Raw genomic sequence first — 12,353 nt, 5'->3', positions numbered from 1 at the left:
TTCCTACACCCCAAAGGGATACCCTAGTGGGAATCAAGCACTGGATTACTAAGTACATTGGAACAAATACCACATGATCTGTCTCTATGTTAACTAATCTTTAACCAGTTGGTATATTGCCAAAAGTTACTAATTCATGATAAGATCTTGGTGTTTCCTTGGTGACTTTAGTTTTTGGGTGTGTCAGAATAAGCAAATATGGTATGGAACCAACATTTTCTCTAAAATAGTATTTTAATCTGAGTTAATTATTTCGTGACCACTTTTGGCATTAGGCAGCACGAGAGGAAATCAGTGCAGTTTTCTTCATGTTTGCTTGATTACCCAGGTGTGAAAAAGGCAGGTTGGACATCTGAAGCTGTCTCCCAGCTAAAGCCAACTGGCCAACACTAAGGTTACTGATTTAACATAAGTCCCAAATCTTGATTGTGTTTGAGAGAAGTCAGCTTTTTTGATAAATAATCGCTATTATTAATTTGACATGCAATATACCTTAAAAACATTTACCTTGATAGGAATTGAGACTATAGTAAACACCCCCCAGTACCTGGCAATGTAACCTCTTCAACCTAAAGCATGAGGTTATAAAATTATCTGTTTAATCACTTTGAACATTGTCAACATTTCACAGGATAATTTGGATGAATTATCTTATATTTAGTATGTTTTCAGAAAATAATATGAAACATGGTTAGCTGTCAGCAATTTGGAGTATACTAAATCTTTGGAAAATCCTTTTGAACCATAAGCTTGAGGGTGCTGGTGAATTTATACACCAGTATTTCCCCACTATTTTTAAGTATATGGGGTATTTGTAGACATTAACTAATAAAATCACTGTAAATATGTTGCAACAAAACATCCGTAACTACAGAATGTAACTGAATGATAATGGAAAAAAGCCCACATTCTCAAAGTTTGGCATCTGCAGTTAGCTCCTTTGGAAACGGATGCCCGAGTCAGCCACCAGTGGAGAATTGGATTTCACGGAGCGGCGAATTCTGCGTGTTCTGTTTCCTTGTCAACTTGTTTGGTCAGTTATGCGGCTGTGCCCTACTCCACTTGCTATTTATAATCTGTCAGCCCCTCTCGTTGTTCAGTCCTGCTGCTTGGGAAGGCAGTCTGCACTTCCTCATTTCCCGTCAGCCTTCAGCCCACATTTTCTGACTTTCACTCCCACTGTTTCTTTGAAACGGTTCTTCCTGCAGGGACATTGCCTTCCGATAAATCCAGTCGACATTTTGATCATTATCCACTTGTCCCCTGTGCTGCCACTGACACACTTGATTACTCCCTTCTCTGTCAGCCTCACTGCTTCCCTAGCTCCCAGGCTCCCCTCCCTTTCAAGCCACTCTTTCTCACTCTTCTGAACATGGTCTGCCCACCCCAAGTTTTTTTTTCTGTTTGTGTTTTTTTTTTTCAGGATTCCACTTGGATCATTGTCTGTTATTTATACATTCTTCCTGAGCAAACTCATCTTCCCCCAAAGTTTTAACTTCTCACCCACTGGTAAATGTCAAATTATATAGTCTGGTGAGGACCTCTCCCCTAAGCTCTACGCCAGTACTTCTGACTGCCCCCCAGATACTTTAGCTTGTGTGCACCATGGGAACCTCTAACTTGACAAGTCTAAAAATGGAACTCATCAACTTCACCCTCTCATTCCCAAATGACTTCTCCTTATTGTCTCTGTCTTGTGAACAGTGCCCCCACTCATTCAGGCTCTGAAACTGCTAATCCAGGAGTCATCCTGAAAACTCCCAAATGCTGCACGTGCAGTGAGTCACTGTGCCCAGTCTGTCACTGCACGTGTAGTCAGTCACTGTGCCCAGCTTATTCTATTTCCTAAGCATCCCTTGAGTCCATCCTGTCCTTTTCGCCACCATGATACCCTGGGCATGGCATTTCCCCTCAAGTTGTCATGCTTTTGCTTTTGTGCATATTGCTTCTTTGTCTAGAATACTCCCCCCATTCACATCTCCTTTCTTCAGCAAGCATCCTATATCATCTCATCCTTAAATTTTCAACTCAGATATTGCTTTCTTTACAATGTGTTCCCTGGCCTCCTCCTCTTCTCCTTCCTCTGTGCCATGTGACACTCTCTAGAGTTAGGCACGCCACATCTTAGCTTTCCTATCACCATGCAGAGACTCGCCTCTAGCACTTTTCATATCACCTGCCCATTCACTTACCTCACTTACTCACTTTGTTCCTGGTATATGGCCCAGAACTTAATATCACTCAATAAATGTTTCAATAGATGCACAGCTGTCTAACATAAAGCATATAGTCTCATGCAGTCCTGGGCATAAAGGCATAGGTTTTTTTTTCATCTATAACTCAACCTGACTTTATTGTCAAGCTTCTAATTCCACAGAAGGGTTTACAATATAATAATCTTGCCTCATCAAGGTGAAGTTTGTTTACCATTAAAGCCATTCAGACTTACCGCACCCATTGCCTTTTCGATCCCTTGGGTTGGAATGCATGTGTAATATTATGACCTGGGCATGGGGGTCAGCTGAGAATGGAAGTGTGAGTCTGGTTTGCAGTCTTCAGTCCTCACTCCTCTCTAACTTTTACTGAGGCGTAGCCATTTTATTATTTCTGAGCTTCGGGCTTTGGCCTCTGTCCCAACACATTTGTTGGGAAATATCTATAGCCTTACTCTGGTCTTCTGATCTGCCTCCATATCCACTGCCAGACTCTTTCTGGTTCTGTCAGCTATCCCCCTCCCCTTCTCCCTCCACTCCCCGCTCAGGAACTCTGCTTTGATTTTCCCATGCCACACTGACGTGGTAGGGACGCTGTAGCCGCATTGCTCCGACTGCCTAGACACAGCTCCCAGTCATTTCCGCCCTAATGCTCAGGATCATGAATGAATGTATGACAAATATGTTGAAGGGAAAGTGTACTGAGCTCTTTTCAAAGAGCCATTGCACCTGATCAAATTTCCTGGTTCTCCTATAATCTCTTGCCAGTCTTTTCTTGGGCCTGACAAACTAGTCTTACACCATTTCACACTGTCACCTACTCCATGGTTCCTGCCGTACACTCTGGCCCCTAAGGCCAAGACTGGTTCTTGATATGCAAAACCAGCTTTCTAGACAGAATTCTTTCTCTGCTCCCAAAAACTTTAACAAAATCAAGACAAATTAAACAAGTAAATTAAACAAGTAAATTAAAACAATATTGGATTTCAGACTTTTATCTCTGTTATGACTTAAAAATGCTTATTTTAAAACTAAAAACTGAGCAAAGTCTTTGTTTCTAGATAAATTTGTTCTTACCCCAAAGTAGCACATTCCACTAGATTTATGAGGGGAGAGCCATGAGGTAACAAGGAAAGATAATAGGGAAGATAAACCTAATCTTAAATCTCTAAAAATTTACCTTCAGTGAAAGTGGGAATGAATGGTATTTATTGTGTGCTCAGTATGTGTTGGGTGCATGGAGTCTAAGGGTGAAAACCAGATAGCCTTTGAACCCTGGGTGCAGTCATTGGTGAGAGCCACAGTCACCTGCACAAATCAGTATTTCACATCAGAATCATTTGGAAGTTTTTTAACTACTGATGCTTGTGATTTGATCTTAAGGATTCTGATTTTAAACTGTTGGGATGGGACTTTTGTGTAAGAACTTTTAAAGCCCCACCCCAGGTTGTTATAAGGTATAGCGAATGTGAGAAACACTTCAATATGGGAATGTCTAAAGGTCCTGGAACCTTCAGAGATTATATGCTTGAAGAACCACTGAGTCAGTTAAAAATAGTTACTTCAACCACTTATGTGGCTGGCAGAATTGGTTTTTGTTTAACTGTGATGATAAAACTTTGGTGTGCCAAACACTGACTTGTAGAGAGAACATCATTTCATCTACTCTCATGGTCACTACAAAAAGAAGCCTCCAAAATTGTCTCCTGGCCCCAGTAAGTGGCATGACTCCCAGCAGCTAAACTGATGTTGTCCAAGTCATTCCCCCTTTTCCGTTCCTCCAGTACATACCCAAAGGGTGTTGCTGGTCAGTCCGGTAGGCTTTAGCCTACGAAACATCCTTCAATTCTTTCTCTCCATCACCACTGCTCTGCCCTAGTTCACATACAACTGCTTCCTTTCCGCTTCCCAAGCTGGCAGTGGCCCTGCACACTCACTCCATTCGTCTTCCATCCTGCAGTCAGAGATATTTAAAAACAACAAAACACATATATGCCATTGGCACGGTGCCAGTTAAATACAAACAGGGGAATATTGAGTAGGCTTGGCATTCAACAACAGTAGAATAGAATATAAATTACTGTTTGTTTATTCAAAAAACAAAAATATCATGTTTTATAGTTTTGAAATGTAAAAAATGTAGATTACTAAAGATATTGCACAGGTTGTTACTATTTTTAAGCTATATTTAGAAAACTTCTAGCCTAGAGGCTAGAAATTCATTCATATCTGAATATGATTCAGATATGAATGAATTTCCATAGTTGGTTAACTAGATCTAAAGGAAAAGTGAACACAGCAAAAAAAAATAAAGTCAATAGAAACAAGGTATGGTCCCCCCTTTTCCTTTTATAAAATGTTGGATGTGTTTAGGATAAGGAACTTAGAAAGGACAGAAGGATGGCTAGTCTATGATGAATTCTTTGCACATGTTACAAGTCAACATCACATTGGCTGTTTGGGGTGTCCCTTTAAACTCAGCTTCTGAAATCTTGCTTCCCCTCAAGAGCATCACTGACCATTGTTTTATTTCTGCTCTTATTTCCTGCCCCCAAATGAGGTTTGGCTGCATTTTGATGTTTCACTAGTTAACCCTGACTACATAGTTTACAGGAAATTGGAGAAAACTCTAGTTTGCCCCCAGTATGGTTGTTCTATAAATATTACTCACTTGCTTTTATGTCTTGTTCTAGTGGACCAAATTAATTACCAGCAACAGATTTTCTTTACTCTTTATTTCTTCCTTTTCTAATTTTCCAGAGCATTTTTGCTTTCTCTAAGAGCTTGTGTATCACAAGTTAACTACAGTCCAACAAACTTCTACTGGACAGTGTTTGTGGGGTAGACGTACATCATCCATTATCTGCCAGAATTTAAGTGGACTTCATTCTGAACTGAATGGATGCTTCCATACTTACAGGGAGTTTTTATGGCCCTTCTCCAAAGAAATATAGAGTTTAGTGTCGAGTTGTTGAAATTTTCAGGATCACTGAGGGGAAGTAGTTGCCTCTGAGGCCTTATTTGCATTACAGGTTTCCATGTCTGGTACCCTTACATCAGGTTTATGAACGGCATTTCTACTAAGCCCCCGTAAAATATTATAAATGAAACAATTTAAATTATAATTAAAACCTTTTTGTAATAATACAGCTCCACCTGTCTCATCAATTCAGATATGTCTTAGCTCCATGAAGAATATCTTTTTTTTGCAATCCACTCCCTCTACGAAACAGATTAAGCTGAATTGTAGCAGAGAATTTTTCAAGCACGGTGCCAGTTAAATACAAAGTCTCCTTGTGCAGAGTGGTGAAGTAGTCTTAACCACCTCCCGCTAAATAGAGTAAGAACTGAGCAATACAGTCTATTAATAGTACTACACACATGTATTTCAGCACAGCAGAGCTCTGTTAGAATGAAATGCCCTGCACATTATTCACACATGAAATATAAATTGCTCAAATTTAATGAGTTGCTAAAATTGTGTTTAAGATTTCACAGCACATTTAAAGGTGCTGCTGCTATAATTGAATAAACTATATTTGCATGAAAATTCATTAGCATTGAATGAAAAGGTGTTTTAATTAATATGACTTTCAACAGTTTTGACTTTTAGCAGTTTATAATTAGAATCCATATTTTACTGAATTTCCTTGTCTGAATTAACCATTGAAAATTAAGTTCAGTAAATAAGATGTCACTTTTATGGAAATGATAGCACAGAATCAGGTTAAAATAATAAGAGCAAGTGTAACACAAAGCATTCATTTTTTGTGCTCAGTAGGAAAGTTTTCATAACACTTTCTCCAGTGATCTGGTCATCTTTGAATTAAAGGGAAAACTTCACTCTGAAAAGTTTTATTATCTCTTAGATATGTTTTTGCTATTTTAAAGGTAAGAATTATGTTCTCTAAGCAATGGTGAGGAATATTCACTATAATTAAATTAATCTGTGAATTGATATTGTACATAACAATTCCCATTCCAAAGAAATATTATAGAAACTATTTTGTGATCCATACAATATTATAAACTCTACACTAAATAATAATTATGTTTGTAAAATTATCATTATCTATAATTCATTTTTAAACACATTTATCAAGCTTCTATAATGCTTTACAGATGCTAACAAAATTTTGTAAATTTTATATGATCTCTTTGAAGTAGATGAGAGGTCATTAGACAACTAAGGTTGGAAGAACAAACAGCTGTTAGATGATTGTATAAATACAGAGCAAGTCAGTAAAGAAATTTGCTGACAAGTCTGAGCAATCTAGAGAGCTAACTTCTGATCTACCTACTAAATGTCACTATAACATAAATTTTAGAAGTTTCCTCAGGACAGCTGAGAAAAGAATCATTTGCAAAATCACATGGAATGAGCTAAGAGAGGAATCAGAGCTAAGAGCCTAGATGTACCCAGGAGAGTAGCTTGCTCAGCTGCATTAGATAATTAGATGTTACAGGTGCCCTGTAATTTGTACCAGGTGCAGGGTGCTCAGTGCTATCAGCAGTGGATCTCAGCCCTGGGTGAATGCTAGAAACACCTGAGGATTGTTCAAGAAACATACCTGAGATTAGGGCTCAGGTGTCTGGATTTTCAAAAATCACCTTCCTTCCTAGTTGAAGCAATCATACAAAAAGAAAGAAGTAAAACTGTCATTATTTGTAGATGACATGATACTATATAGAGAGAATCCTAAAGATTCCACCAAAATACTGTTAGAACTGACAAATTCAGTAAAGTAGCAAGATACAAAATAAATGTTCAGAAATTGGTTCCATTTTTATACAACAATAATAAATTAACAGGAGAAATTAAGAAAATAATTCCCATTTACAATTGTCTTAAAAATACCTACAAATAAATTTAACCAAGAAGTTAAAAGACCTGTATATGAAAAATTATGACATTAAAGAAATTAAAGAAGATACAACTAAATGGAAGCATATACCATACTCATGGATAGGAAGAATTAACATTGTTAAAATGACAATACTACCTAAAGCAATCTGTACAGATTCAATGTAATTCCTGTCAGAATACCAATGGCATTTTTCTTAGAACTAGAACAAATAATTCAAAAATAAACATGGAACGATTAAGACCTCGAATAGCCTCAGCAATCTTGACAAGAAAGAACAAAGTTGGAAGTATCATACTACCTGATATCAAACTATACTACAAGGCTATAGTAATCAAAACAGCATGGTACTTGCATAAAAACAGACACATAGATCAATGGAACAGAATAGAGAGCCCAGAAATAAACCAATGCCTATATAGTCAATTAATCTATGACAAAGAGGGCAACACTATACAATGGGGCAAAGACAGTCTGTTCAATAAATGGTGTTGGGAAACTGGAAAGATATATGCAAAAAGATGAAACTAGACCATTTCATCATATACAAAAATAAACTAAAAGGGATTAAGAACTTAAACGTAAGATCCAAAACAAAATTCCTAGAAGAAAACATAGACAGTAAACTCTTTGACATTGCTCTTACTGATATTTTTGGATGTATCTCATTGGGCATGGGAAACAAATAAAAAATAAACAAATTGAATTACATCAAACTATAATAAAAAGGTTTTGCACAGAAAAGGAAACCATCAACAAAACAAAGAGACACTCTACTGAATGAGAGCAGATATCCACCAATGATACAACCAATAAGGGTTTAACATCCAAAATTTATAAAAAAAAAACCTCCTACAACTTAATTCTAAAAAAGCCCAACAATCTGACTAAAAAATAGGCAGAGGATTTGAATAGACATTTCTCTAAAGAGGGCATACAGATGGCCAATAGACAGATGAAAAGATGCCCAGCATCACTAATCATCAGAGAAATGCAAACTAAAACCACAATGAGCTATTACCTCACACCTATCAGGATGTCTCTCATCAATAAATCAACAAGTAATAAGTGTTAGTGAGGCCGTGGAGAAAAGGGAACCTTTGTGCACTGTTCGTGAGATTGCAAATTGGTTCAGCCACTATGGAAAACAGTATGAAGGGTCCTCAAAAAGTTAAAAATGGAACTGTTTTATGACCCAGCAATCTTGCTTTTGGCTATTTATCTGAAGAAATCCAAAACACTAATTCAAAAAGATATATACATCCCTGTGTTCGTTGCAGCATTATTTATAATAGCTGAGATATGGAAGCAACTAAGTACCCACCAATAGATGATTGGATAAAGAAGAAGAATGCTTCTTCTTACACACAATAGAATACTACTCAGCCATAAACATAATGAAACCATACCATTTTCAACAGCATTCATAGACCTAGAGGTATTATACTAAGTGAAATAAGTCAGACAGAGACAAATACCATAATATGATTTCATTTGTATGTGGAATATAAAAATCAAAATAAATGAACAAATAAAACAGAAAAAAACTCATATAGGGAACAAACTGAAGGTTGACAGATGGAAGGGAAGTTAGGGGGCTGGGTGAAAAAGGCGAAGGGTTTAAGAAGTACAAACTGGTAGTTACAAAATAGTCACAGGGATGTAAAATACAGCATAGGGAATATAGTCAATAATATTGTAATAACTGTATGGTGCCACAGGTGTACTGGACTTATGGGGGGTCTAGGGATCACTTCATAAGTTATATAAATATCTAACCACTATGTTGCACATCTAAAACTAATATAATATTGAAAGTTAATTGTAATTGAGAAATATTTTTTTTACATCACCTTCCCACTCCACAATCAGATTCCAATGCTCAGTGATTAAACATTGGGAATCATTTGTCCTCACTCTTCGTAACTGCTAACCTGGCCATGGTATTCAAATTGCTTCCAAATGTGAGCCCAGCCACCCAGATGTAGAAAAGGTTTAGCAAGGAAACATTAGAAGTGCACAATTCTCTTAAAAACAGAAAAGAGACGCCCCTTGACAATGTTGAAGAACTCAATCAAATCCAAGGGTAGAAGGGGTTGTAAAGCATGGTCCTCTACTTTACTTCTTATCAAGACTTGTTTTTAAAATGTATGCTTCATTCTTAAGGAGGAATGTGGAATAGTTCAGTCAGGAATGGGGTGCCGTGAGGGTGTAAGAGAGGCCAGTGGTCTGTGTCCACATGGTTCAAAGTTGCAGCCTCAGGTCTGGAAGCGAGCCTGCCTCACTTCAGGTAGGCAGTAAATCACTATTTTTTAAAGTATATTTTATTGATTATGTTATTATAGTCCCATTTTTTCTCCCCTTTATTCCTCTCTGCCCTGCACCCCCCACCCTCCAGTATCCCCCACCTCTGCTTAGTTCATGTCCATGGGTTGTACATATAAGTTCTTTGGCTTCTCCATTTCCCATACTATTCTTAACCTCCCCCTGTCTGTTTTGTACCATTTATGCTTCTTATTCCCTGTACCTTTAACCCCATTCTTCCCCTTCCCCCTCCCTGCTGATAACCCTCCATTTCTGTGATTCTGTTCCTGTTTAGTTGTTTGCTTAGTTGGTTTTGAGGGGTTTTAGGGGTTTTTTAGGTCTGGTTGTTGATAGCTGTGAGTTTGTTGTCATTTTACTGTTCATAGTTTTGATCATCTTCTATTTCTTAGATAAGTCCCTTTAACATTTCATATAATAAGGGCTTGGTGATGATGAACTCCTGTAACTTAACCTTATCTGGGAAGCACTTTATCTGCCTTCCCATTCTAAGTGATAGCTTTCCTAAATAGAGTAATCTTGGATATAGGTCCTTGCCACTCTGGACTGGAAATGTCTTGTAATCAGAGAAAAGAGACAGTCTTTGAACCTGGGTGCTCTTTTATGTTGCTGTTATTAATTTTCTTGCTCTGTTAAAATTGCAAACATAAAGTCACATGACCAGTAAGTGGCCACCAAGGTCTGTTTCCTTCACACTTAACCACTCTGCTAACCTCCTCTTCAAGACAAACTAGATGCAATGCGTGTGGGAACATTTGTGAAAACCCAATGTAGTACAAATATATTACTGGCATTAATTGTTTACATGTCAGTTACTCTTGTTCATTTTCTCTTATTCATCTCTCTATCCCCAACATCTAGCTCATACTAGGCACCTAATGATATAATGTTTCTTAAAAAAGAAAAAAAAACCAGTGAGTTAACTATGAAAATTAAAAATTTTCTTTCTGCATATATATGACCCTCCCCGTGAGTTAAAACTGTGTACCTCCTTAAAACTGTGCATTTTATTCTTGATGATTTACCTTGGATAGTTTTCTACAGCAGTAATGAAACATTGTTCTCAATTTTTAACAACTGAAATGTGTCTGCAATATCCTTGTAATGACCTGTACATAGCCATATTTCTCTTGATGGAAAGTTTTGTTTTGTTTCTTCATTTTTGTGTCCCATGTTTGACTACGATAGAATAGACTCTTAGGAGTGAAATTTTCTAATTCTGAAAGCACACACAATTTTTGAATATGATGCTAAACTGTGCTTTAAAAAAAAAGCCTGTGTCCAGTTTATATAACTCACATCATATCTTGTGCTCACACCCCACTGAGCCTGGCCTAGGTACTATTAAATTTCTTTTTCTTATTTTTGTTAAACCATGTTTAATGGAGAAAATGATATTTTGTTATTTCACATTTTTATTTGTATGGATTCCTAAGTGTACCTAAGTCTAAAATACATACATTTTAATATGAATGTCAGCTAATATAATCTATTTACTTTATAATATATCAAAGTGTTGTTCTGTTTCTATTTCTCTAAATTGCTGTTGAAGTGTAACTTTGATATTTAAGTATTTTTTCTGTCATAATTTATATAACTATTATTCTACTACTGAACATTTAGTGTCTTTCTAATGCTTCACATAGCAATGAAAACCCTTGTATAATATATGTAGGTTTTTTTCCTCTTTACAAATAGGTTATTAACATAAATTTTGGATACTGGAAAAAATGTTTACTTTATAATGTTGAGAGCAACAAAATACAGAATGAGGTAAAAATTGAGTACTATATAAAATCATAAATACCTGAAAATTGATAATTTTAAAATATTTTAGTATTAAATTTATTGGAAGAACATTGGTTAATAAAATTATATAAACTTCAGGTCCACAATTTTATTATAAACCATCTGTATGTGCTCACCACCCAAAGGACCTTATAATTTTTTTTAATTTTATTTTTTGTACCTTTTCTTTTCTTTGAAGTTATTCACAATGTGTATTACAACAGGACTGAATGTTTACCACATAGTTCTGGGGTCAAAAGATCTGCCTCTTTCTTTTAGGAAATTTACCAATGGTGTGGTTCCTCATGCAACAAATACGAGCGTCTGAAGGCCAGCCAGGTTGCCATTGGCATTCGGGACAATGAAAGGAATGGAAGATCTCAACTAATTGTGGTGGAAGAAGGAAGTGAACCAGGACAACTTATAAAGGTAATGTGACCTGGGTTGTTTTTGAAAGGTTACCACCCTTACGTCATGTGTGTGGAGTGAGATATGTGGCATGTATTTGTGTATTAGTTTTACCAAGTTCTCTCCTCCTTAGGCTGAGATTAGGTCAAAGGAAATAGAGTTCTCTGAGTTGCAGTACCGGGAAAGAACGTCAAGACTGTGTTCTCTCACTATTGGTGTAACTATCAGAGAAAGCCTTGAACCTGTCTTCTGTGACATTCAATGACAAATGGATAGGTAACACTTCGGAGAGTGACTATAAAGATATATTCTGGAAGAAAAAGTAGTTTATTCATCTAGGTTTCTTGACATTTTTTAAAATGCTATGACGTTTTTAAATTTTGAAATTAACAATTATTTCATTAAAAATTAAATAAAATCTTATACCAAGAGGTTAAATAAAGCAATGTTTTTTAATATTTCAATAATTTTAAACAAAGAATTATAGGTGCAAAGCTTTTATAATTTTAGTATGGTTGTTAAATTAATTTAAAAATGGTCTTCTTAGCTCTTTGTTACCTACATTACACCAGGCTGGGACATGAAGCTGTGACCGGTTTTTCCCCTTTAAGAAAACTGCAGTGAGTCCCTGCGTTTATATATTGTATATATTCCCTTAAGTAAGATTATCAGTCAAAGGGTATGATCATATTCAGGTGTCTAGATACATGGTGATAAGTTGATTCCCATTTATTCATTCAGCAAATGTTTATTAAAT

General features: G+C 36.5%; 1 protein-coding gene across 1 annotated transcript in view; it reads left to right on the top strand.

Moving 5' to 3' along the window:
• SCIN (scinderin) overlaps window positions 1–12,353 on the top strand; it is a 72,270-nt gene that overhangs the window by 14,735 nt on the left and 45,182 nt on the right. Inside the window, exon 4 of the mRNA XM_045828622.1 lies at window positions 11,468–11,617. Coding sequence (XP_045684578.1) covers window positions 11,468–11,617 — 150 coding nt within the window. The remainder of the gene's footprint in view (window positions 1–11,467; window positions 11,618–12,353) is intronic.

Source organism: Phyllostomus hastatus, unplaced genomic scaffold, assembly GCF_019186645.2.
Source record: "Phyllostomus hastatus isolate PE091 unplaced genomic scaffold, TTU_PhHast_1.1 phas_scaffold_78, whole genome shotgun sequence".
NCBI classification, from domain to species: Eukaryota; Metazoa; Chordata; class Mammalia; order Chiroptera; family Phyllostomidae; genus Phyllostomus; species Phyllostomus hastatus.
This window is presented reverse-complemented; position numbering and strand designations above follow the sequence as displayed.